Consider the following 24390-nt stretch of genomic DNA (forward strand, 5'->3'; position numbering starts at 1 on the left):
TGAAGAAGAAGGTTCGCAAAAAAGTCAGGAAAAAATGGAGATGGAAAAATTACAACCTTTTTGCCTGGGGAGGATAGTAGTAGTGAAAATGAATGACTATACCTGTATTTAGGGATATGATCTGTTTTGAAAAGTTATGTTAAGTAATGTTACGTTTGAATTGTTATGGGCTACTGACCAAATTTTCACTTTTGTCCTGAAGTATATTAACACTAAAGTTATATTTCAAGGAATGCTTTGTTGAAAAATTTATATAAATTGGGGATGTAAAAGTTATGGACAGTGCAGATCAATTAATATAAGTTTATGGGTTAAAAGAAGGATATTACTTAAACTTTTATATTTTGTTTTAAGTTACACTAATACTATATTAAAGAATGTTTTGTTGAAGAATAAATATAAACTTGTGGGCTATAAGGAAAATATAAGTGGTGCAAGGGTTGAGGGAAGGTTTTTACAATATTTTTATAGATATCAAATAGTGAAGATGTTATTTGATTATACGCAGTGGATTTGTAGAGAATAAGATGAATAAGTTTATGTAAAACTATTAAGTAAGGAATGTTTCCAGGAAGAATCAATTTAAGTTTATGGGATAAAAAGTAAAAATAAGGTTTTTACAATATAATTTATTTGAGATTGGTTAAAATATTTTGTTAATGTGTTAATATATGTAGGGGTTGGAGATGTGATGGTTAATTGTAATTGGGCTCTGATTGAGCAATGCTGGAAGAAAGAAGACTTGCTTATTATTGAAGAACCGACAAGAACGAAGTTGGATTGATTACTTTCAAGCAATAATTGGTTTAAATAGTTATATTCAGATATAAACAAGGGGAGTTAAAGTGTAAAAGGGAGATAAATCTATAGATAGTTAGCTTATGTTTTTTTTTATGTTTGTTAAATACTATATCCTGTATTTGCTCTGGGAAGTCAGGGGGGGGAGGTTGAGGTAGGAGGGGGGAGGAGGGAAGGGAAAATATGTGTAAATTTTTTAAAAAACTTTTCAATAAAAAAAAATGATTTATGACTACATTACAACTGCAACATCCCCAAGGTCATGTGCAGTGGTGGGTTGCTCCCAGTTCAGTCCAGTTCTATAGAACTGGTAGTAAAACCGGCGGGAGGCTCCGCCCACCCGCCACATTACGGGCGATATGCGCATGTGCATAAACTTCTGTGCATGCGCATGCGCAGTCCCATTGTAAACCGGTAGTAAAGATAAGTAGAATCCACCCCGGTCATGTGATCAAAATTCAAATGCTTGGCAACTGGCTCATAATGATGATGGGTGTAGTGACCCGGGGCCATGTGATCATCTTTTGCAACTTTCTGACGAGCAGTCAATGGGGAAGCCAGATTCACTTAACAACCATGTGACTAATTTAACAACTGTAATAACAACTGTGGCAGGACAGGTAATTTTTTTTTATTGAAAAGTTTTACAAAAAACAAAAATTTTCTTCCCCCCCCATTCCCCCCGCCCTTTCCCTCCCCTCATCCCACCCTCCCCCCCAGACTTCCCAGAACAAAATACAAGGTATTTCATTTAGCAATCATAAACTAGATTAAGCTACTTATCCTCAGACTACTAACTCCCCCCCTGAAACCTTAACTACACTATAGATAATTAAATACTTCTAATACTTAACATTCAATCATAAGCTATATGGTATTTTCTTGTCTGATACTTATTTTGAATATAGTTAATCCATCTTCTCCATTCCGATACATATCTTTCTTGTGTATAGTCCTTCAAGTACACTGAGATTTTCGCCATTTCTGCTAGGTTCGTTACTTTCAGTATCCACTCTTCAATAGTAGGCAAAGAGTCCTTCTTCCAATATTGCGCTACCAACAGCCTAGCTGCTGATATTAGATTCAAAATCAATTTAGTCTCTACTACTGTACAGTCCGTAGTTATACCCAGTAGGAACAATTGAGGAGTAAATTTCAACCTTCTTTTCAAAATATTCTGCATCACCCACCAAATTTTTAAACAATATCATCTCTTATTTTATCGTGTTCCTCTGCAACCACTTCCTTGATCGAACTTATATCCTCCTCAATTTTCTTAAATTTCCCTTCCACAAGTAGTGTTAAATTATTCATTGCTGTGGCTTGGTTATTCATAGCTTCTCTCATTGCTGTTGCTTGATTATTCATGGCTTCTTTCATAAATTCTTTAAAATCAGTAAGTGCTGCATCTTGACTCTGAGTCTGGCTCTGCGAATCAGCCGGAAGTTGTGCTTTCTGTGTCACCACTGACACAACTGGAGAACCTCCCCCTCCTTTAGCAACTCCTGGTTTCACTTGTCTAGAGGCCATTTTTTTTCCTCCTCTTTTAAGGAGATCTTTAAAAGCCACAAAGTCTTTGAAGATGTTTATAATTTATAGTCTCTAATTTGCCAGGCAGAATAGTTTTTTTTTTCCTTCCCTCCACAAGCTCTCAGCTTCCAGCAGTTAATAAGCAGCTAATCCACTCTCCCAGCGCAAAGTTCTCAAACACTTTCGTTTCTGGCTTTCACTTTCAAAACCATAACAAAGACGCCATCTTCAGCCTCCAGCTCAATAAGATTCAGATTGCAACAAAGTAACTTCGGAGTTAAGCTCTGTACTTTTAAGGCTTGATCTCCTGTTTTCTGCTCTGCCTGCGCTTGTAATCAGTCAAACTCACTTTTAAAAGCAGGATCAGATCGCGGCTTCTCACTCTGCCTTTGCAGAGTCGTCCTGGCTCCGGAGCTTCTTGGTGGGCTGACTGGGGAGCTCTCACCCTCCAAGCCTCTGGAAATGTTCCAGAGGGCTTTCGGGGAGCTCTACTCTCACCCACCGGCTCTCCTCTCCTTCTTTTCCCGAAAGAGAGTTTTTCAGCCGCCAGACAGCCGGTTTGCACTGTCAAGGCAGTTTTTATAGAGACGCAGGGCTGGCGGTCTTAAAAGACCGTCCACGGAGCCTGCGGTGCCGACCGGAAGTCGACAGGACAGGTAATAAAACGGGGCAAAACTCACTTAACTCAGAAACAAAATGTTGCAGTAAGTCGAGGACTACCTGAGGTAAGGACTATACTAATGCAGTGAAAGAATAATGTTGAAGAATAATGTACTATTAAAATAGTGGTTTTCAAACATGGCAGTTTTAAGGTTTGTGGACTTCAAACTCCCAAAATTCCTCAGCCAAATGTTGCCAAGTTTGAAAAACACTGTACAGAAAGTTTGGAGAGAACTGCCCAAAGAGATGGGATGGGTTTCTAATTCAAAATTCAAGCTGCTATCACAAAAACTCCTCTCCATATAAATTTGCATCCAAATGATCTCTTGCAAATGCAAGATATGAACTGGTCCTCTCTGGGGAGCAAGGAGAGGAGTCTTTCTCTCCTTGCTCCCCAGATATACCAGTTGTACCACTTAATTAAGGAACTAACCCATGTTTTGGGTTCATACAAAATGCTAATCACAAAACCTTATCTCAACCAATTTTAAAAGTTTAATATATATGCAAACAGAATTACTGGGTCATTAACTCATCTAGGGTGATGAGTAAACACAAACCCCTCAATGGTGGCAGCTGTTTTCTGTCCACCTTCCTTCTCACCTGCTCTTCCAGACAGACACTCTGTCCAGTGCATCTCGTTGTGTCTGGCAGTCCTCACAATACAGCCCCACCATCACTTGGTCCCATTCAGCCTTGCTCTGCCAAGGAACAACATTCCGTGGTCTGTTCAACTGAGATGCCTTAGCTGCCAGTTTCCATCTTGGCTTTTGATTTCTGGGCTTGCTAGCCATGTTGTTGTAGCTCTGCCCTTCTTCAAGCTTCCTAGAATCCGGCGCTACAGATCTAAAGAAAGCAAACCAGCCATAAATAATCTCCTACCAACTAATTCCCAAGTGCTCTACAAATAGTCCTCAATTTACAGCCATTCATTTAATGACTGTTCGAACTTACAATAGATCTGAAAAAAGTGACCTATGGCTGTTTTTCACACTTATGACTGCTGCAGCATCCCCATGGTGATAAGAGCAAAACTCAGATGCTTGGCAACTGGTATATATTTATGATGATTGCAGGGTCCTGGGGTTATATGATTCCCTTCTGTGACCTTCCAACAAGCAAAGTCAATGGGAAAGCCAAATTCCCTTAATAACTGTGTTACTAGCTTAACAACAGCAGTAATTCACATAACAACTGTGGGAAGAAAGGTTGTAAAATGGGGCAAAACTCACTTAACTAGTTGTCTTGATTAGCAGTGGAAATTTTAGGCTCAATTGTCATCGTAAATTGAGGACTACCTGTATTTAAGTCCTGAACACATTCCAAGACTGCGTGTCATGTTTTTGACCTCCGCGAGTCGCGTTTTTGGCCTTCTCATGTTGCATTTTCGGCCGGTTCCAGGTGGCGGGGATCAGCCACGGCAATCCCCATCGCCTGGAATCAGCTGAAAACAGTGTGTATGGAGGCTGAAAATGCGACGCGTGGAAGCTGAAAACACGACACGGAGAGGCCAAAAACAGTGTGTGTGGAGGCTGAAAATGCAACGCGTGGAGGCTGAAAACGTGACAAGCGGAAGCGGCGATGTGCTGTGGCAATCCCTGCAGCCTGGAACGGGTCTAAAATGGAGTGTGAGGAGACAGAAAACACGATGCATGGAGGCCAAAAATGGCTGAAGAGTGGGGGCTGGCAGAGTTTCGGCAACATTCGGTGTATAACACACACAGACATTTCCGCCCACTTTTGGGGTGGGGGGAGTGTGTTTTATACTCCAAAAATACAGTATGTTGGGCCAGTCCCTCCCTCTCAGCCCAACCCACCTCACAAGATTGTTGTTGTGGGGAAAATAGGAGGAAAGTGTTTTGGATATGTTCATTGCCTTGAGTTATTTATAAAAAATAGTAATAGTGAGATGTAAAATAAATAAAATATGGCTACCCTATTCACTTACAGTGACTCTGGGTGGTTTACAGAACTAAAACCCCAATACAAAACCCAGTAAACCCTCACCACTCTGGTGACAACAATCGAACCAACCATTTGATGGGTGCTGGATCATCCTGGGGTCCCCAGGCTCAGTGGCCCCCTCTGCAAAACTCTCCTGGCACACCATCAACAAACAGAATAACTGAATTGAAAGGGATCTTGGAGGTCTTCTAGTCTAACCCCCTGCTCAAGCAAGAGATCCTATATCATTTCAGACAAATGGCTGTCCAATCTCTTCTTAAAAACCTCCAGGGATGGAACACCCACAACTTCTGAAGGCAAGCCATTCCACTGGATAATTGTTCTCACTGTCAGGAAATTTCTTAAATTGCTTCTCTCCTTGATTAGTTTCCACTCTTGCTTCCTGTCTTGCCTTCTGGTGCTTTGAAGAATAGGTCCTCCCCCTCTTCTTTGTGGCAACTTGTTTGCCAAAGCTCCATAAGGCAAGACAAGAAGCAATGGAAAGTTCTTCATTCAAGTATGCAACAAGAAGCAACAGTGACACACATTGTCACCATCTTCTCTCCCCACTTGCCCTTAATAATGCCTTTTCCTGCTCCAGCTACACAGGTTTTACCCTCCTCTTCCTGCTCATGGATCTGGAACCTGTAAGCCACCCAAATTCACCTTGTAGGGGAGATGCATGGCATAAAAATCAAATAAACAAATGAACCAATGAATGAATGAATGAATGAATGGACAAAAACAGTAGCCCAGTCAATCTGAAAGGCACCAGGTTGCAGAATAACCAAAAGATGGGTTCAATATCTTTTTTCAAATCTGACCACTTTTAAGATGGGCGAACATCAACTCCCATAATTCCCCAGCCAGCAAAGCAAATCTGGCTGAGGAATTCGGGGACTGGAGTCTGCTCATCTTAAAAGTGGCCAGATTTGGAAAACACTACAGATACGGTAGTCCTCAACATACGACCAAAATTGAGTCCAAAATTTATATTGGTAAAGTAAGAAATTTGTTAAGCAAGTTTTGCCCCGTGTTTTTGACTTTTTTCATATTTGTTCAACGAAAATAAATGCAGTTCTTAAACTAGTAACATGGGTTGTTAAATGAATATGGCTTCCCCATTGACTTTGCTAGTCAGGAGGGGATCACATGGCCCCCGGGACACTGCAACCATCATAAGTATGAACCAGTTGCCAAGCATCCGAATGTAAATCACTTGACCAAGGGGCCAAGTGATAACGGTTGTAAGTGTGAAAAAATGGTCATGTTGCTTTTTTCAGAGCTGTTGCAACTTCAAACGGTCATTAAATGAACTGTTGTAAGTCGAGGACTACCTGTATTATTATAGGTGATGATGATGATGATGATGCATTCTATGCATGCCCAGCAGACACAACACCCTGTCGAAACTGCAGAGGGACCAACATCACACGTGCCAGCACCCACCTCCTTACAGAAAACCTCCCTGGCCACATACACCCATCTGCCCATTTCACACGTGCCTATTTCGGCAGATCCCCCTTCCGTCCACCCCCAACGCGGTATACCAGCCCGATCACCCACACCCGCCACCTGTTGGCCTTTTTTCGGACAAAGAACGCCCGGCGATCACGCACCAAAGCCGGAGAGGCCGACCCAGCGATGGCAGCCTCCCGCGGAAAGGAGGCGGCGCAGAGGCAGGGCAGGAAGGGGCGGTGAATTGGGAAAGTTAGCCAATCCCGATAAGGGAGTGGAGAGAAGAAACCAATTGGGGAGGACTCGAGGTGGCGTGTGCAGGAGAGGAAGTTGGTGATTGTTGGTGCGATGCCTAGATCGTCCTCGGACAGGGGCTTCCAGCTGTTTTGGGGCGAGCGAGCGCCACCTCTGACCTAGACCTCTTCTGCAAGCGGAGTAAAATATTGTCTTACGTTACGTGCTATCTATATGTTATATTTTGCATTTATTGTATATTTGTATATATTATATTGTATACAGTATTGCATATTATATAACACATGAGATACGCACGCTCGCAGAGGCAGTAATGTAATATAGCATACACTATAGTGCAAGTAAACACATAGTAGAACAGATTGCCTTCAGAAGTTGTGGGGGCTTCATCGCTGGAAGTTTTTAAGAAAAGACTAGACAGCTACTTGTCTGAAATGGTATTGATTCTACTATAGAGTCTCCTGCTTGAGCAGGGGGCTGGACTAGAAGACCTCCAAGATCCCTTCCAGCTCTATTCTATTCTAAAGAACTCAGAAGATCATCTTTCTGTGCACTGATGAATCACGTTGGTAGCAATGTGGTGGTCAGACAGCAGAGGGCCTGCATTATCCACAGAAACATCATGCGCTGGACTGGCACAGCAATTTCTGGAGTGGAATGTTATTAAATTTGCTATTATTGCTGGTTAGATCATGTAGGGAAACAACAATATAGAATATAAAATATTGATATACTAGATTTAGTAAAAGCTTGTTATTCTGTAATCATTAGGTTCCTGTAACATATATATTGTGCTTTTGTATCACATATATTATTCCTTTCTATTTGTATCTCCTGTTACAAACATATTGTCATTAGGCCTCTGAAATGTATCTGGTATTTGTCAAACATATGTCCCTGCCATTTGACCTGCTCATATCAATCTCTTTCTGTGCCACCTAAAAACATGGTACGTATCTGTTGGAACTCCAGCTATCAACAAAGGGGTAATTTACATCTCAATCCTAATTTATGTCTGATCTGGATAAGATCTGGTCTTCAGGAGCCAGGCACTAAGTGGCCAATTAAGTAAACAAAGATAAGACTAATTGGAAGTTTAGATTCCTTTGCAGGGCAACAAAGAATACACAAACATAAATTAAGAGGCCAGAATTGGGGATCTAACTGATGCTTTAAAGGTATAAAACGTGGTTACATCTTCTCTGAAGATGTGAACCCTCCCATATACATATCTCTTTGTATGTGTTTGGAATGGTTTTACCCAGCCTTTTGTCTTTGATCAAAGATTAAATGTTCATTCTTATTCAAGCCTCCGTTTAAGTCTTTCTTTTTGGTTCACTGAGAGCTTTTTTTTTTTTTAATTGCAAAAGTTTTACAATTACATTTTCACCCCTTTCCCCCCCCCCTCAACCCACCCCAAACTTCCCAACCTCCCTAACCCACCCTAACCCTCCCCTCCCCCCAATATACTCATATCAGGTAAAAAAAAAAACCCTCCTTTGTATAAAACTTGTATAAAACTTGAACCCCTCCCTCCCCCTTATAATTTTTCATCTTCATTACATTAAAATATTTCTATCTTAATATAACATTTTCAAATAAAAGCTATTTGATACTTCCTAGTTTGATATTTGTTCTGAACATAATCTATCCACTTTTTCCATTCCCATTCATAAGTCTCTTGTGAACAGTCTTTTAAATATGCTGAAACCTTCGCCATCTCTGCAAAACTGGCCATCTTCAAAATCCATTCTTCGATAGTGGGCAAAGCTTCATTCTTCCAGTATTTACCTATCAACAATCTCGCTGCTGTTATCATATACAATATCAATTTTATTTCACCCAATGTAAAACCCTTAACTATACCCAATAAAAACAATTGTGGAGAAAATTGAATTTTTTTCTTCAAAACATTCTGCATGACCCACCAAATTTTTATCCAAAAAGCCTTAACTTTCCTACAAGTCCACCAAACATGATAATATGTAGCATCTAAACAATCACATCTCCAACATTTTGGCTGAACATTAGGGTACATACACGACAACTTTTTGGGGTCTAAATGCCATCTATAAAACATTTTATAGAAATTTTCCCTCAAATTCTGCGACTGTGAATTTACCATTCTGAACCCAAATTTTTTCCCATGTTTCCAACATCACTGGTTCTTCAAAATTTTGTGCCCACTTAATCATACAATCTTTAACCAATTCAGTTTCTGAATCCCTTTCTAACAAAACATTATAAAGCCTTTTAATATGCATTGGACCTTTCTCTTTTATGTGTCTAACCAATTCTTCCTCATGCAACATAATACCAGTTTTTTGGTCCTCTTTCCATCTCAATTGTAGTTGATTATATTGTAACCAAGTTAAGTTAATCCCTTCGTCCAACAGTATCTGTAATGTCTTCAACTGCCATCTGCCCACATCTGTAAAAAGAACCTCTTTGTATAAAAACCCCCCGAGTGACATTATATTTGTATTCCACATAATATGACCAAGATCCAGCCATAGCGGTATTTTATAATCCCATTTGAATCGGTGCTTCTTCCAAACTCTCATCAAAGAATCTCTAAGTATATGGCTTTTAAATACTTTATCCACTTTGTTGTCATAAAATAAGTAAGCATGCCATCCAAATTCAAGATCAAAACTTTCTATATTCAGTATTCCAGTCTTTTTCCTTCCAAACCAATCACTTGCTAGAGTCAAAGCTGCTGCTTCATAATATAACTGTAGGTTTGGAAGTTTAAGGCCTCCCCTTTCTGGAACATCTTGCATAATTTTCAATTTCACTCTCGGTTTTTTCTCATTCCAGACAAACTTATTCACTCCAGTTTGCCACACTTTCAGTTGTTTATCACTTTTAAGCACCGGAATCATTTGAAACAGAAAAAGAAATCTTGGCAAAATGTTCATCTTAACTGCTGCTATTCTTCCAAGTAAAGACAGCTGCAGTTTTTTCCAAGTCTCCATATCTTTCTGCACCTCTCGCCACAACACCTCATAATTATTTTGAAACAGTTTCATATTTGATTCTGCAATCTGAACTCCTAGATATTTTACCTTTGGTACAATCTCAAAACCTGCCCTCCTTTCAAGCTCGTGTTTACGATCTTGTGTCATATTTTTAACTATCATCTTAGTTTTTTTCTGGTTCAGTCTAAAACCTGAAACTTTACCATAGTCTTGTATAATGTCCTTCATCTGGATTATTGATTCCATTGGCTGTGTTAGGGTAACGACCAGATCATCTGCAAATGCCTTTATTCTGTAATCCTCTTGCCTTATACCTTTCAAGATATTAGAGTCCCGTATTGTATTTAACAAGACTTCTAGTGTTAGAATAAATAACAGTGGGGATAACGGACATCCCTGTCTTGTTCCTTTTTCAATTTTAAACTCTGTTGTCAAACTTCCATTAATAATAATCTGTGCCTTTTGCTCTTGGTAAATTGCTGAAACCGCCTGTATAAATTGGTCCCCAAAGTCCATCTTTTTTAAAGTCTTTAATAGAAAATTCCAATCCACTCTATCAAAGGCCTTTTCTGCATCCAAAAAGACCAGCACTGCAGGTACCTATTTATTCCTTTCAAGATATTCCAGTAAGTCTATTACTTGCATTATCCTTCATATATCTACCCTCGATAAATCCCGCTTGATCATCATGAATCACCTTTTGGATTACTGGCATCAACCTGTTGGCTAGTACTTTTGCATAAATTTTATAATCAGTATTCAGAAGAGATATTGGTCTATAATTCTCTGGTTTTTAGGACCTGCTTGCTCTTTTGGTATCAAAGAAATATAAGCTGTTGTCCATGATGGGGGTATTTTACCCCCTTGTTGAATATTACAAAATAGATCTCTAAATTGTTCCACCATTTCTGCTTGCAAAGTTTTATAATACACTGCAGTCAAGCCATCCGTTCCGGGAGCTTTAGCTGTTTTTAATTGTTTAATTGCTACTATTATCTCCTCCTCTGTTATAGGATAATTCATTCTTTCCTTTTGTTGGTCAGAAATTTTTGTAACTCTTTTATTATCTAAATATTTTTCTATAAGTCCATTCTGCACATCATCTTTAGCATATAGTTTAGTAAAATAGTCCACAAAAGCTTCTTTAATTAATTTTTGTTGAAAGATTTCTTTCCCTCCAATATCAATACTATCAATAGTCCGTGTACTCTGCTTTTTCCTTAATGTGTAGGCCAACCATCTGCCCGGTTTATTGGCATTACAAAATGTATTATGCTTCGCATATTGTAAGTTTGTTACAACTTGTTCCGCCATAAGCATTTGAAATTGGTCTTTCAAAAGTTTTATAACACCACGTATTCTTTCATCTGTTGGGTTTTTAATAAGTAGCTGTTCTTTGTTCTTTATTTCTATTTCCAATTCAGATCTTTTCTTTTGTCGAATCAATCTATGTTTAGAGTTCATATAAATGAGCACCCCTCTCATATAAGCTTTGCTCGCATCCCACACAATTTCAGTTGGGGTACCTTTATTCAAATTTATTTCAAAAAATTCTTTCAAGTGCTTTTTAAGTTCTATTATATTTTTTTCATATCTGAACAAGTTTTCATTTATTCTCCAAGAGCGTCGCTCAGTCTTACCCATCTCGATTTCTATCCATACTGGGCTATGGTCGGTCAAAGTTCTTGGGAAAATCTTTGTTCTTTTTGTCTTAACAAGTAAATCATCTGACAACAAAATAAAGTCAATTCTAGAGAAGGATCTATGTCTGTCGGAAAAAAAAGTATAGTCCAATTCTTTTGGATTATGTATTCTCCAAATATCTTTTAATTCCAAGTCTTCTTTCATATCAAAAAAAGTCTGTGGTAATCTGATCCTGGATTTCGCCAAACTCTTTTTTTTTTTTTATTGCAAAAGTTTTACAATTACATTTTCACCCCTTTTTTCACCCCCCCACCTCCCTCCCCAAACTTCCCATCCTCCCTAACCCTCCCTAACCTTCCCCCCCCCCAGACTTCCCTATTATGTATTCATAACTAATAACACTGATATATAAGCTTGAACCCATCCCTCCCCCTGTATAATTTTTCCTCTTTATCTCTTTACATTAAAATATTTCTAATACATTATTTTCAAATAAAAGCTATTTGATACTTTCTAGTTTGGTATTTGTTCTGGACATATTCTATCCAGCTTTTCCATTCCCATTCATAAGTCTCGCCAAACTCTTTTTATCTAGTTTAGAATCAATTACTCCATTCCAATCTCCCATAATTAAAATAGATCTATAGTCCCATTGCAGTATTTTAGTATGTAACATTTTATAGAAATGATCCTGTTGTTGGTTGGGAGCATAAATTCCAATCAAAAGAATTTGGCCATTTACTGTAAGCAATTCAATTGCTATAAACCTACCATCTTCATCTGCTTCTATAATTTTAGCTGTTAGTCTTTTGTTTACATAAATAACCACACCATTCTTTTTTTGCAAAGTTGAAGATATAAAATGTGTTCCTAATTTAGAGTTTATCAAGTATTTTTGATCTTGAGTTGAGATATGAGTTTCTTGTAAACAAATTATATCATTATTAAATTGTCTCAAGTATGCAAATAACTTCTTCCTTTTCTGTACTGAGTTCAACCCATTCACATTCCAAGATAAACACTTAATTGTCATCTTTATCTTTCTGAAGCAACGACCAGAATAACCGAATATCTTCCGGAATCTTCAGTCTTGCTCCCCCCATGGCTTCAGTCTCTTGTGTAGTACTCTTAGCTCCCTTTTTATATTGTCTTTCCTGTTGTTGCTTTTCTTTAAGTTGCTTAGATTTTGCACGAGTTATACGCTGATCTTTAACTTCAACCATCCGAGTCGGGTCCAAGATTGGAGAAGATTCTAACAGAGGCTCCTCCAAGAGACCTCCTACAGCACCCTGCGTTTCCTCTAACTCCACCTGCTTAGACTGTTCTTGCAATTCTTGCTGGAGTTGCTTCTTATCACTCTCCTTAATCTCCAGCACTGTAGATGTACGTGGAGATTTTGTTCTTTCTTTAAAAATAGTAGTATAAAAATGCTCCGCCTTCTCCACAGTGTTCAAACGATGTCTTTCTCCCTTATACTTCAAAATTATGCCAGTTGGGGCATCCCACCGGAATGGTATCTCTTGTTTTTTCAGTTCGTTTACTAGAAAGCCAAAATCTTTTCTGGCTTTCAGCATTTTAGGTGGTAGTTCTTTGTAAACTCCAATTTGTGCGCCCCCCACTTGCACAGAGGTGAGAAAAGATTTTTGCAGGATGTCATTTCTTATTGCTCTGTCTGTAAAATATATCACCACATCTCTAGGCAATTGTCTTTGTCTGGCCACCCAAGAATTCACTCTATAAATTTTGTCTATTTTGTAAAAAACCACATCAGGATTAATTTTTAATATCACTGCCAAAGCCTCAGCACAAGTCTGTCTCAAATCCTGTCTGTCATCCTCTCTGATTCCTCGAAGCCTTATAGCAAATTCCATTGCCCTGAATTGCATCATTACAATTTCGTTTTCAACTCTCTGCATTTTGTCATCAACATCAGAAATTTTATAATCATTGTCTTTCATCTTAACATTGACTTCTGATTTAAATTCTTCCACTTTAGAATCCACTTTAATAATAAATTCTGCAAGGCCAGACGCCACATCTGATATTTTTTTAGTCACCTTGCCATAATCCTGTTTCACCATATCTTTGATTTCATTAATTTCCTGCATAATTTCCTGTTGAGATTTTTGAAGTTTATCATCTATTTCCTGTTGAGATTTTTGAAATTTATCATCCAAAACCTGAGATATAAATTCTTTTAAATTTTCAAAGTCAAAGTCTTTTTTCTGAGTTTGTTGGACAGAAGGAGGCTGTGATTCATGTTTGTGTGTGGGGGATCCCCCCCCCGCTGCCTTTCCTTCCTGCTTCTTTGAAGCCATCCTGCCACGTAGGTTAGTTTTTCTGAAAAAGGAAATCCTTTTTCCTTTTCCACCTCCACAAAGGCTTCTAAAAAAGTCCCCCAGGTTTAATCAGATAGAAGCTAAACTGAGCAAACTCAGATTTTAAAGAGAAAATTTTTCCTCTTCTCCTATTCCTCTGTATTACAGGCAGAGTAACTTTGTAACTGATCAAAGTAGCTTCACAGAATCACTTTCACTAGCTCGTTAGCTCAGCTGCTGGGCGCCATTTTTTTTCAAATCAATTTCACACGATCGTACTTTCTCTTAATTTAAAAAGTCACCAAAGCATCAATACTTGCAGTTTTCAAGTTTGGGGGTTCAAGTTGATACTTCCACTGATTATTAAGGCTGGTTTCATTCAGATATAACATTTGCAGCAGCCAGCTTGTTCTGCGGAAAGCAGAGTCATCCCACGCCGTCCGGAGTCTGGCAAGTTGAAAGGGAGCCGCGCCTGTTTCCTCCCCAGCAGCGATTCTCTGGGGGCTCACAGGGGCTCAACCGGTGCCTTGCCTTCTCTCCTCCTGCAATCCTTCGGATTTTTGGAGTTTTCAAGCCGCTTCTAGGTATCGAAGCGGCTCTATAGACAGCGGGGCTGGCGGTCCTTAAAAGGAGACCGTCTTCGCTGGCGGCGAACAAACCGGTAGTCCCGGTTCACTGAGAGCTTAAGCGTATAGCCGGACCTTACATTTCTGGCGCCCAACGAACGTGGGGCTTGAAGGCAAAGTTTTCCTTCAAGGTTGCCACATTTGGCCCCCCATACAGCCAACCCCCTTGTGGTTTGGCAGCCTTCACCAACGGTGGACGGAAGAAACCGGCGAGGACCAGAGATGACATCAAGAGTGCTCCCGGCAAGTTTAAACCTGTGACTTTGACCTGGTCGGCCGTCGGCAGATTCTGTTTCCAGCCGGACCTGAACGCCCTAATTGAGGCTTGAACTGGGTATTGGGGAAGATTGTCCTCTGCTAGGTGAGTAGAGACTTTTTCTTTTGGGTGGGGAGGGGAGTGTTGCTTTGTGAGTGTGTGAATGAGACGAGGGAAATTCCTCAGAGGTTTGCCCTCGAAGCGACGTGCGGAGATCCAATCTGCGTTTCTGATTATCTGAGAGGAGATCAGCCAGAGACGATCGCTTTGAAAGGAGTGTGACTGTTGGAATAAGAATCTGTAGTGCAGGAGAGGGCTCTGACCAAACTTCGGACCCGCAGGGGAGGTCTGGGAAATCTCTTAGGGAAAAAGAGAGGGTTTGGTTAGGCTTCGCACCGACGGAAAGGTGTGGGAAATCTCCTCAGGAGACAGAGAAAGTCTAGTCAGGCTTTGAGCTGACAGAAAGGAATCCCCTGGAAAATGGGCAACCATGCTGGTAGCCCATTCAGAATGAGTAACTTTGTAAGAAAAACAAAGCCGTGTTCCCCTCTGGACTGCGTGTTAGCCCATTGGGACACAGTAAAGCCTATTGCAGAAAAAAAGATTGTTCTAAAAAAGAATAAGCTGAAAGTCCTCTGCACATCCATCTGGCCAACCTACTTAATTGGTCCTAACGTAGGAACCTGGCCTCTAGAAGGCAGCCTTGATTTAGATTTTGTCAACAAATTTGCTGAATTCCTGGCTGCCATAGGACGAACTGAAGAGGAGCTTTACATTAGCTTCTTCTCCAATCTCCTTTGTCGACCAGACATACAGAAAGCATGTGGGCTCACTCCAACACCCTCTTCTAAAATTTGCCCCATTGTCACTTTTGCAAAAAAGAAAAAGCTATCCAAAGTGACTGAAGAAGAAGAGGAGTTTCCCCCACCATATTATGTTGCTCCCCCTTCCCCTGATGTAAATGCTGTGCCTTTAATGGCTCAGGCACCTCAGGCAACAGCACAATCTGCTGTGCAGGATCAGGTGCGTCCAACTGCCCCTCAGATTAATCCACAAGCTCAGGTGCTCCCAACAACATCACAGCCATCCCAGGCTAATCCACAAAGTTCAACATCTCAGGCAGCCCAAGCTCTGTATCCAGATCTGACGGCTTTAAGTCCTCCTCACACTCGGACGGGACAGACTTACGCACCTGCTGATCAACCGGGTCCCTCAGTCCTAGCCCCCCTTCGACAAGTTCCTATGAAAGATGAATTGGTGTTTGTTCACATACCTTTTACTACCAATGATCTTTTCAATTGGAAAGCAGGACTTCCCTCTTACAGGGAATCCCCCCCAAAGTTATATTGAACTCGTTCAACGTGTGATGGCCACTCATAGACCTAATGTGCCTGATATTTTTACTCTCTTATCGGCACTCCTGTCTACTGAGGAAAAACAACAAGTTCTTAAAGCCACCACGGCACACTACAAAGCTGCTAGAGAACATGGCATTCAAACTAATAACGATGCCCCAGCTTTATGGCCTGAACCCCTGATTCTTTTTAGCCCCAGCTATGAGGTTGATCCCAACACAGATCAGGGTGCCCTCATCCTCCAGAGAGCCAGGGATGCTATCCTTCAAGGACTGAGGCTCGGTGTTCCAAAAACAGTGAACTTTCACCAAGTTCATCAGATCCTTCAAAATCCAAAGGAATCCCCCACTGATTTTTTGAACCATTTGAAAGATGGATTTCAGAAGTTTACTGACCTCGACCCTGATAGCCCAGCTAATGATGTTTTGCTGAAAATGACCTTTGTGGGACAAAGTGCTCCCGATATAAGAAGGAAATTGCAAAAACTAGAGACCCCTACTGCTAAGGACTTAGAGGCCCTCATTCAAACAGCCTTTACTGTTTATTCCCAAAGGGAGGAAGAGGAAGAAAAGAAAGAAGATAGGAAAATGAGAAAGCAAGCTGTTCTTTTAGCAGCGGCTTTGAGCCCCCAAAGTAAAGGCAGAGGGAGACCCCTCCTGAAAAATCAATGTGCCCGGTGTCATCAAACTGGCCATTGGTGGAGAGAATGCCCCAACGAACCACAACGGCCCAATAGGGGATGTGGACAAATGAGGGGAAGGGGAGGATACAGACCTGATCCCCTGCAAGCCCCTCTCATGTCAGCTCAGGCTCCTGAGTTTTATCCAGAAACTTACTGAAGGAGCTCTGGAGGGCCAATTGCTTCCCCAGACCCTCTGATGGAGCTCAAAGTGGGGAACAAGGGCCCAGGGGAGGGGTGGGGGAGTGGCGGTGATTATTAGGGAAAGTCTTTGTCCGAGGGAGACCACTGTTCCTCAGATAGCCGGATGTGAGTCCCTCTGTGTAAAGTGGGGCCGTGGGGTGCAGATGGGTTTGCTGACTACGTACCTGGCTCCCTGCCACGTGGCAGCGACCCTGCCCGAGCTACTCGACGTCATTGCCGGGGTGGCGGTTGATACCCCCAGACTTATCGTCATGGGGGATTTCAACCTTCCATCCGCGGGTGAGGCGTCAGAGGCGGCTCGGGAGTTCATGGCTTCCATGACCTGACCCAGTTAGTTCAAGGCCCAACTCACATAGGGGGACACACTCTGGACCTGATTTTTGTCTCTGGTCAGTGGTTGAATGATCTTGGTAGAGGGGACCTAGATATTAAACCCTTGTCATGGACAGATCATTCGCTCCTCCAACTAGACTTTCCTACCGCCGGCCCCCGCCGCAGGGAGACGGAGCCAACTAGATGGTTCCGTCCCAGGCGCCTGATGGAACCCGAAAGGTTCCTGACGGAGCTTGGGCCGTGCCCTGAGACCCTAACACACGACTCGACTGAAGAGCTGGTGGCCGCCTGGGAAAGGGCGGCCGCTGGAGCTTTGGACCGCGTCGTGCCTTTGCGGCCTCTGACCCGATGCCGATCTCAACTGGCTCCTTGGTTCTCTGAGGAGCTGAGAGAGATGAAGCATCGGAAAAGACGCCTAGAGAGCATTTGGAGGACTAGTCAATCCGATTCCGACCGGACACAGGTGAGGTCTTATATCAAGACCTACCTAGTGGCGATAAAAGCGGCAAAGTCTAACCACTTTTCCGCTCTTATCGCATCTGCAGAGAACCGCCCAGCCGCCTTGTTTAGGGTGACCCACTCCCTCCTCCGGGGGGGAGTGCGGGAAGATCCCTTGCAGGGTCGCGCTGAGGATTTTGTGCAATTCCTGCACGATAAAGTCGCTCGGATTCGGGATGGCTTGGACTCCGACTGGATGAGTCCATGGGAGGAGACGAGGGCAGGTCTTGAGAATGTTACCTGGGAGGAGTTTGATCCTGTGACTCCCGAGGATGTGGACAGGGTTCTGGGCAAGATTAGTGCCGCCACGTGTTTATTGGACCCGTGTCCCTCCTGGTTGGTGCTGGCCTCCCGGGAGGTTACACGAGGCTGGCTCCAGGGGATTATAAGTGCTTCTCTGAGTGAGGGTGCCTTTCCTGCCGCCTTGAAAGAGGCGGTAGTGAGGCCCCTCCTCAAGAAGCCTTCCCTGGACCCGGCTGAATTAGCCAACTATTGTCCAGTCTCCAACCTTCGTTTTGTGGCGAAGGTTGTTGAGAGCGTGGTGGCATGACAACTTCCCTGGCACCTGGATGAAGCTATCTATCTAGACCCGTACCAGTCGGGCTTCAGGCAGGGGTACAGCACTGAAACGGCATTGGTCGCGTTGGTGGATGATCTCTGGAGGGCTCGGGACAGGGGCTGCTCCTCTGTCCTAGTCCTATTAGACCTCTCGGCGGCTTTTGATACCATCGACCATGGTATCATGCTGCAGCGGTTGAGGGGGTTAGGAATAGGGGGCACCGTTTTGCGGTGGTTCTCCTCCTTCCTCTCCGACCGCTCGCAGTTTGTGTTGGCAGGGGGACAGAGGTCGACCTCGAGGCATCTCGCATGGGGAGTGCTGCAAGGGTCGGTCCTCTCGCCTCTCCTGTTCAACATTTATGTGAAGCCGCTGGGTGAGATCATCCGTGGTTTCGGGGTGAAGTGTCATCTGTACGCTGACGATACTCAGCTGTACATCTCCACCCCAGACCACCCCAACGATGCCCTTGATGTGATGTCCTGCTGCCTGGAGGCCGTGCGGGCCTGGATGGGGAGGAACAGGCTCAGACTCAACCCCTCCAAGACCGAGTGGCTGTGGCTTCCGGCGCCCCGATATAGTCAGCAGGTGCCATCGCTGACTATTGGGGGTGAATCCTTGCCCCCCACAGAGAGGGCTCGCAATCTGGGTGTCCTCCTGGACACACGGCTGTCTTTAGAAGAGCACATGACGGCCGTGGCCAGGGGGGCCTTTTATCAGGTTCGCCTGATTCGCCAGTTGCAGCCCTTTCTGGATCGGGACGCCTTGCGCACGGTCACTCACGCCCTTGTCACCTCCCGGTTGGACTATTGTAATGCTCTCTACATGGGGCTCCCCTTGAAGAGCACTCGGAGGCTCCAACTGGTCCAGAATGCGGCCGCGCGGGTGGTTATGGGTGCAACCCGTTGCGCCCACGTGACACCCCTCCTGCGCGAGCTGCACTGGCTCCCAGTGGTCTTCCGGGTGCGATTCAAGGTGTTGGTTACCACCTTTAAAGCGCTCCATGGCATAGGACCCGGGTACCTTCGAGACCGACTTCTGCCACCAATAGCCTCCCACCGACCAGTCCGCTCCCACAGAGAGGGTCTCCTCCGGGTGCCATCAGCCAAGTTATGTCGGCTGGCGACACCCAGGGGGAGGGCCTTCTCTGTGGGAGCCCCAGCCCTGTGGAATGAACTGCCCCCCGAAATACGAAAGATTTCCGCCCTCCGGGTGTTTCGCTGCGCTCTGAAGACCCTGTTGTTCCGCCAGGCAGGGCTATTAACATAACGTTTTAAATTGGGGTATTTTAAATTTCTGGGATTTTAATTGGAGCCTAATTATTTAATGATTTTAAATTTTAAATTGTTGTTGTGTTTTTGTGTTTTTAAATAGGCTGTACACTGCCCTGAGTCCTTCGGGAGAAGGGCGGTATAGAAATAAAATTATTTATTTTATTTTTTATTTTTTTATTCCTTTTTGATTGATACAGGAGCTACCTTTAGCATCCTGAACGATAAATCAATCCCTTGCCTCTCTTCTAAAACTACCCCCATTGTTGGAGCAACCGGGATAGAAGAGAATGCCCTGATCAGTCACCCAATGGAGGTTGAACCAACCAAGGGACCATCACTCCAGCATTCCTTTCTAATATTGCCACAATGTCCTATCAATCTTTTGGGGAGGGATCTGCTAGGAAAATTGGGGGCAGTTATACAATGCTCCCAGCAGGGAGTTTCCCTTGAAATTCCCCCAGAAAGAGCTTATCTTTGCTTCCTAGAGAAAGAAACAATCCTTAGAGGACCTGATTCAAATAAAATAAATCCCCAAGTTTGGTATCAAGGAATCCCTGGGTTTGCAAAATTTGCTACACCCCACATGGCTCAGCTCCTCCCAGATACCCAACCTATCTCTATTCGCCAATACCCTATCAAACGGGAAGCCCGGCTTGGCATTAAAGCACAGATTGAACTTTTTCTGAAAACTGGTCTCCCCTTAACGTTTATACGCCTCATTCAGTTCAAGCTCTCCTCGAACAGAAACTCCCAGGATGGGCCACCTCATGCCGAATTTCTAAGTATGCAAGCCAGATTTTAGAATCAGACTCTGTTCAGCTTCATAGATGTGAAAGGCTGAATCCAGCTACCCTTTTGCCTTGCCCCCCGAGGATGGTCCACAGCATGACTGTTTAGCCGTCTTGGAATCTGTGGTAGGCATTCGTGCAGATCTTAGGACTGAACCTTTTGACAATCCTGAGTCCCAACTCTGGACTGATGGCTCTTCTTTTGTAAAAAATGGGAAAAGATACACAGGACTGGACCAAACTACTGGCTGTAGTTTGCAGAGATGGCCCCCTCCTCCTATGACAACTCCCCTCTCACTGATCCGCTCAAGCAGCCGAGCTTTTAGCCCTGATCGAGGCATGCCATCTGTCAGCTGGACTACGCACTAATATTTATACTGACAGTCGTTATGCATTTTTGGCTGCACACACTCATGCCGCTCTATGGAAGGCTCGTGGCTTTACTGGTGCAGATGGGAAAAGCCTAAAGATGAAGCCCTTGCTAGAAAAACTTGTCACAGCTGTCAGACAGCCATCCCAGCTAGCTATCATTCATTGTCAAGGACACCAGACAGACCACAGTGAAATCTCTCATGGGAACCGGGCTGCTGACTATTGGGCCCGTCAAGCTGCTGAATCAGGCCTTGCTGTCAATCCCAAGAATCTCTCAGCTTTGCTTCCCTGTGACCCCACGCAACACCTTCCTGCCCTATATGATACTAGGGACCAGCTACACCCTGATGGCAAGTGGTGCGATGGGTGGTGGGTTGTTCAGAACAGAATCCAGCTCCCTCAACAAATGCTGTGGAAACTTGTTCAACGAGCTCATCGCATGTCTCACAGTGGTCCTCGCCCACTCCAGAAGTGGCTCACATCCCGCTATTGCAATCCAAACTTGCGTGGCCTTTGCAAGACTGTTGTTTCTCAATGTGACATCTGCCAAAAGAACAACCCCCGAGGGGGCAGTCCGCTTCCTCTCGGTCGTCTTCGAACTGCCCGATACCCAAGGGAGGCTTGGCAAGTAGACTTTACTGAACTCCCAAAAAGGGGAGCAAAATCTAACCTTCTTGTATTTGTGGATTTATTCACTGGATGGCCAGAAGCCATCCCTACCTCCACCCAAAAAGCCAGAGAGGTGGTGAATGCCTTAGTTGATCACATTATCCCAAGATTTGGGGTCCGTAAGGGTCTTGAGTCTGACAATGGCAGGCATTTCACCTCACAGGTTACTCAGGATGTCAGTAAGTTTTTAGGCATCCCTTGGCACCTCCACTCTGTTTACAGACCACAGGCATCATCGAAAGTGGAATGTTTGAACAGAACCCTGAAAACACACTTGTCCAAATTATGCCAAGAAACCCAACTCCCCTGGCCTAAGGTACTACCACTAGCCTTAGCAAGAATTAGAGCCCTGCCTTCAGAGAAATTAGGATTGTCACCCTTTGAAATGATATATGGGAGACCCTTTGTTGCTTCTGCCCTGCCAGATTCTAGTGAAGGGGAAAGAAATATCACTTCATATTTGCATAATCTGGCGCAGGTTTTGTCCTCTATCTCTAAACAGGTCCAGTCCGCTTTACCTCCAGCTGCTGATGTGCCACCATTGGCTGAACCGGGCCAGTGGGTAAGGATTAAAGAACTCTCTCCCACCTGCACTCAGCCCAAGTGGTCTACACCCCGTCAGGTTCTTCTGAGCACCCCCATGGCTGTGAAAGTGGACGGCGTCAAAGCGTGGGTTCACGCATCACGAGTCAAGCACGTCCCTGAGCCCCCTGAGCAGTGGCAAGTCCAACAGTTGGAAGGACTCAAGTTGAAACTTCACCGCTCCCCAGCATCGCCTGCTGACCTGTTCACTGATGAACTGGATAGACTGGACACCCATTGAATATATTTGGTTTGCTGTTTTTGTTGTCTTTGCTGTTTTTCTGCTCTGTTGCTGCTGGTTTCCCCGCACATTCTTTGGAAAAGGTGACAATGGCTCTGATCTTTATTTTGGTTCCACAACTTGTCTCAATGTTTTTGATCCTCGGGACTTTTATACCTGCAGCCAAACTCTTCCCCAACTGAACCTCTCATGATTCTTAAAACCATCCCTACTAAATATGTACCTCTTTTACAGCATGATGGAAAGCGTTCCATCGTTTAAATAAAAAGAGTGAAATGTAGGGAAACAACAATATAGAATATAAAATATTGATATACTAGATTTAGTAAAAGCTTGTTATTCTGTAATCATTAGGTTCCTGCAACATACATATTGTGCTTTTGTATCACATATATTATTCCTTTCTATTTGTATCTCCTGTTACAAACATATTGTCATTAGGCCTCTGAAATGTATCTGGTATTTGTCAAACGTATGTCCCTGCCATTTGACCTGCTTATATCAATCTCTTTCTGTACCACCTAAAAACATGGTACGTATCTGTTGGAACTCCAGCTATCAACAAAGGGGTAATTTACATCTCAATCCTAATTTATGTCTGATCTGGATAAGATCTGGTCTTCAGGAGCCAGGCGCTAAGTGGCCAATTAAGTAAACAAAGATAAGACTAATTGGAAGTTTAGATTCCTTTGCAGGGCAACAAAGAATACACAAACATAAATTAAGGGGCCAGAATTGGGGATCTAACTGATGCTTTAAAGGTATAAAACGTGGTTACATCTTCTCTGAAGATGTGAACCCTCCCATATACATATCTCTTTGTATGTGTTTGGAATGGTTTTACCCAGCCTTTTGCCTTTGATCAAAGATTAAATGTTGATTCTTATTCAAGCCTCCGTTTAAGTCTTTCTTTTTGGTTCACTGAGAGCTTAAGCGTATAGCCGGACCTTACAATCAGTATAAAAGCTTTGCAAGGGAACAGCTGGTGGTGCACCCTTAAATCAAGGTCTGATATCCAGGACTTAAGCATACAGCCCGTTTCTGTGCTTAAAATGGATTTTTCTCTCCCTTTCTCCTTCCCTCCCTCCCTCCCTCCCTACACACAGACACACACACACAGAGAGAGATAAAGATGCAATCTGTGTACAAACACTGTATTGTTCCAGCACCACGCTATTTCAGATTGAAGAAAAGCCACTCCTCCTGAAACACTATTAATCAGATTTATTCCAGATTATTTCTATTTATAATTCACTGATTTAAACATACTTGTGAATCTGGTCTGTGCAAAGAGATATTATTCTCTCTATCTGGATGATCACGCTGGCTGGATTGGAGATGGGCTCTGTGTCAAAAGTTATGGTTTCTGGCTGATTTGAGTCCTACTCCCAATTCTGAGACACAAGTTTGGTCTAACTTCTAAGGGAAAGCTCGTACTTGAAAATTGAATGTGTTTTTGCACTTTTCAGACCGTGGGGACCATGAATATTTGTTTCTTCTGCAAAACTGAGCTCTGTATCAAAGATAAGTTTTCTGGATGAATTGAGTCCTACTGCCAATTCTGAGATACAGCTTTGGTCTAACTCCTAAGGAAAAGCTTCCATTTCAAAATTGAATGTGTTCTTGGGCTTCTCCGACTGTGGGGACCATGAATATGTGTTTCTTCTGCAAATCTGAGCTCTGTGTCAAAAGTTACGTTTTCTGGCTGTATTGAGTCCGGCTGCCAATTCTGAGATACACTTTGGTCTAACTCCTCAGGGAAAGCTCGTACTTGAAAATTGAATGTGTTTTGTGCTTTTCAGACTGTGTGGACCATGAATATATGTTTCTTTTGCAAATCTGAGCTGTGTCAAAAGTTAAGTTTTCTGGCTGAATTGAGTCCTACTGCCAATTCTGAAATATAGCTTTGGTCTAACTAGTCAGGGAAAGCTCCTACCTTTAAATTGAATGTGTTGTGTGCTTTTGAGACAGTAGGGAACATGAATATGTGTTTCTTTTGCAAATCTGAGCTCCGTGTCAAAACTTATGGTTTCTGGCTGATTTGAGTCCTACTCCCAATTCTGAGATACACGTTTGGTCTAACTCCTAAGGAAAAGCTTCCATTTCAAAATTGAATGTGTTCTTGGGCTTCTCCGACTGTGGGGACCATGAATATGTGTTTCTTCTGCAAATCTGAGCTCTGTGTCAAAAGTTACGTTTTCTGGCTGTATTGACTCCGACTGCCTATTCTGAGATACATTTTGGTGTAACTAGTCAGGGAAAGCTCCTACCTTTAAATTGAATGTGTTTTGTGCTTTTCAGACTGTGTGGACCATGAATATGTGTTTCTTTTGCAAATCTGAGCTCTGTGTCAAAACTTTCGTTTTCTG

The 24390-nt window shown here is 43.0% G+C and overlaps 1 protein-coding gene across 3 annotated transcripts in view; it reads right to left on the reverse strand.

Annotated features, from left to right (window-relative positions):
• LAS1L (LAS1 like ribosome biogenesis factor) overlaps positions 1–6607 on the reverse strand; it is a 29443-nt gene extending 22836 nt beyond the window's left edge. For all 3 annotated transcript variants that reach the window (XM_070952143.1, XM_070952142.1, XM_070952141.1), the window contains exons 1-2: positions 6552–6607; positions 3592–3834 (exon numbers count right to left, since the gene is read on the reverse strand). In XM_070952143.1, coding sequence (XP_070808244.1) covers positions 3592–3782 — 191 coding nt within the window. In that variant the 5' untranslated portion in view covers positions 3783–3834; positions 6552–6607. The remainder of the gene's footprint in view (positions 1–3591; positions 3835–6551) is intronic.
• Between the last annotated feature and the right edge of the window lie 17783 nt (positions 6608–24390).

The sequence above is a fragment of the Pituophis catenifer genome, unplaced genomic scaffold (genome assembly GCF_029215685.1).
Source record: "Pituophis catenifer annectens isolate HBS135680 unplaced genomic scaffold, rPitCat1.0.hap2 SCAF_11, whole genome shotgun sequence".
Taxonomy (NCBI): Eukaryota; Metazoa; Chordata; class Lepidosauria; order Squamata; family Colubridae; genus Pituophis; species Pituophis catenifer.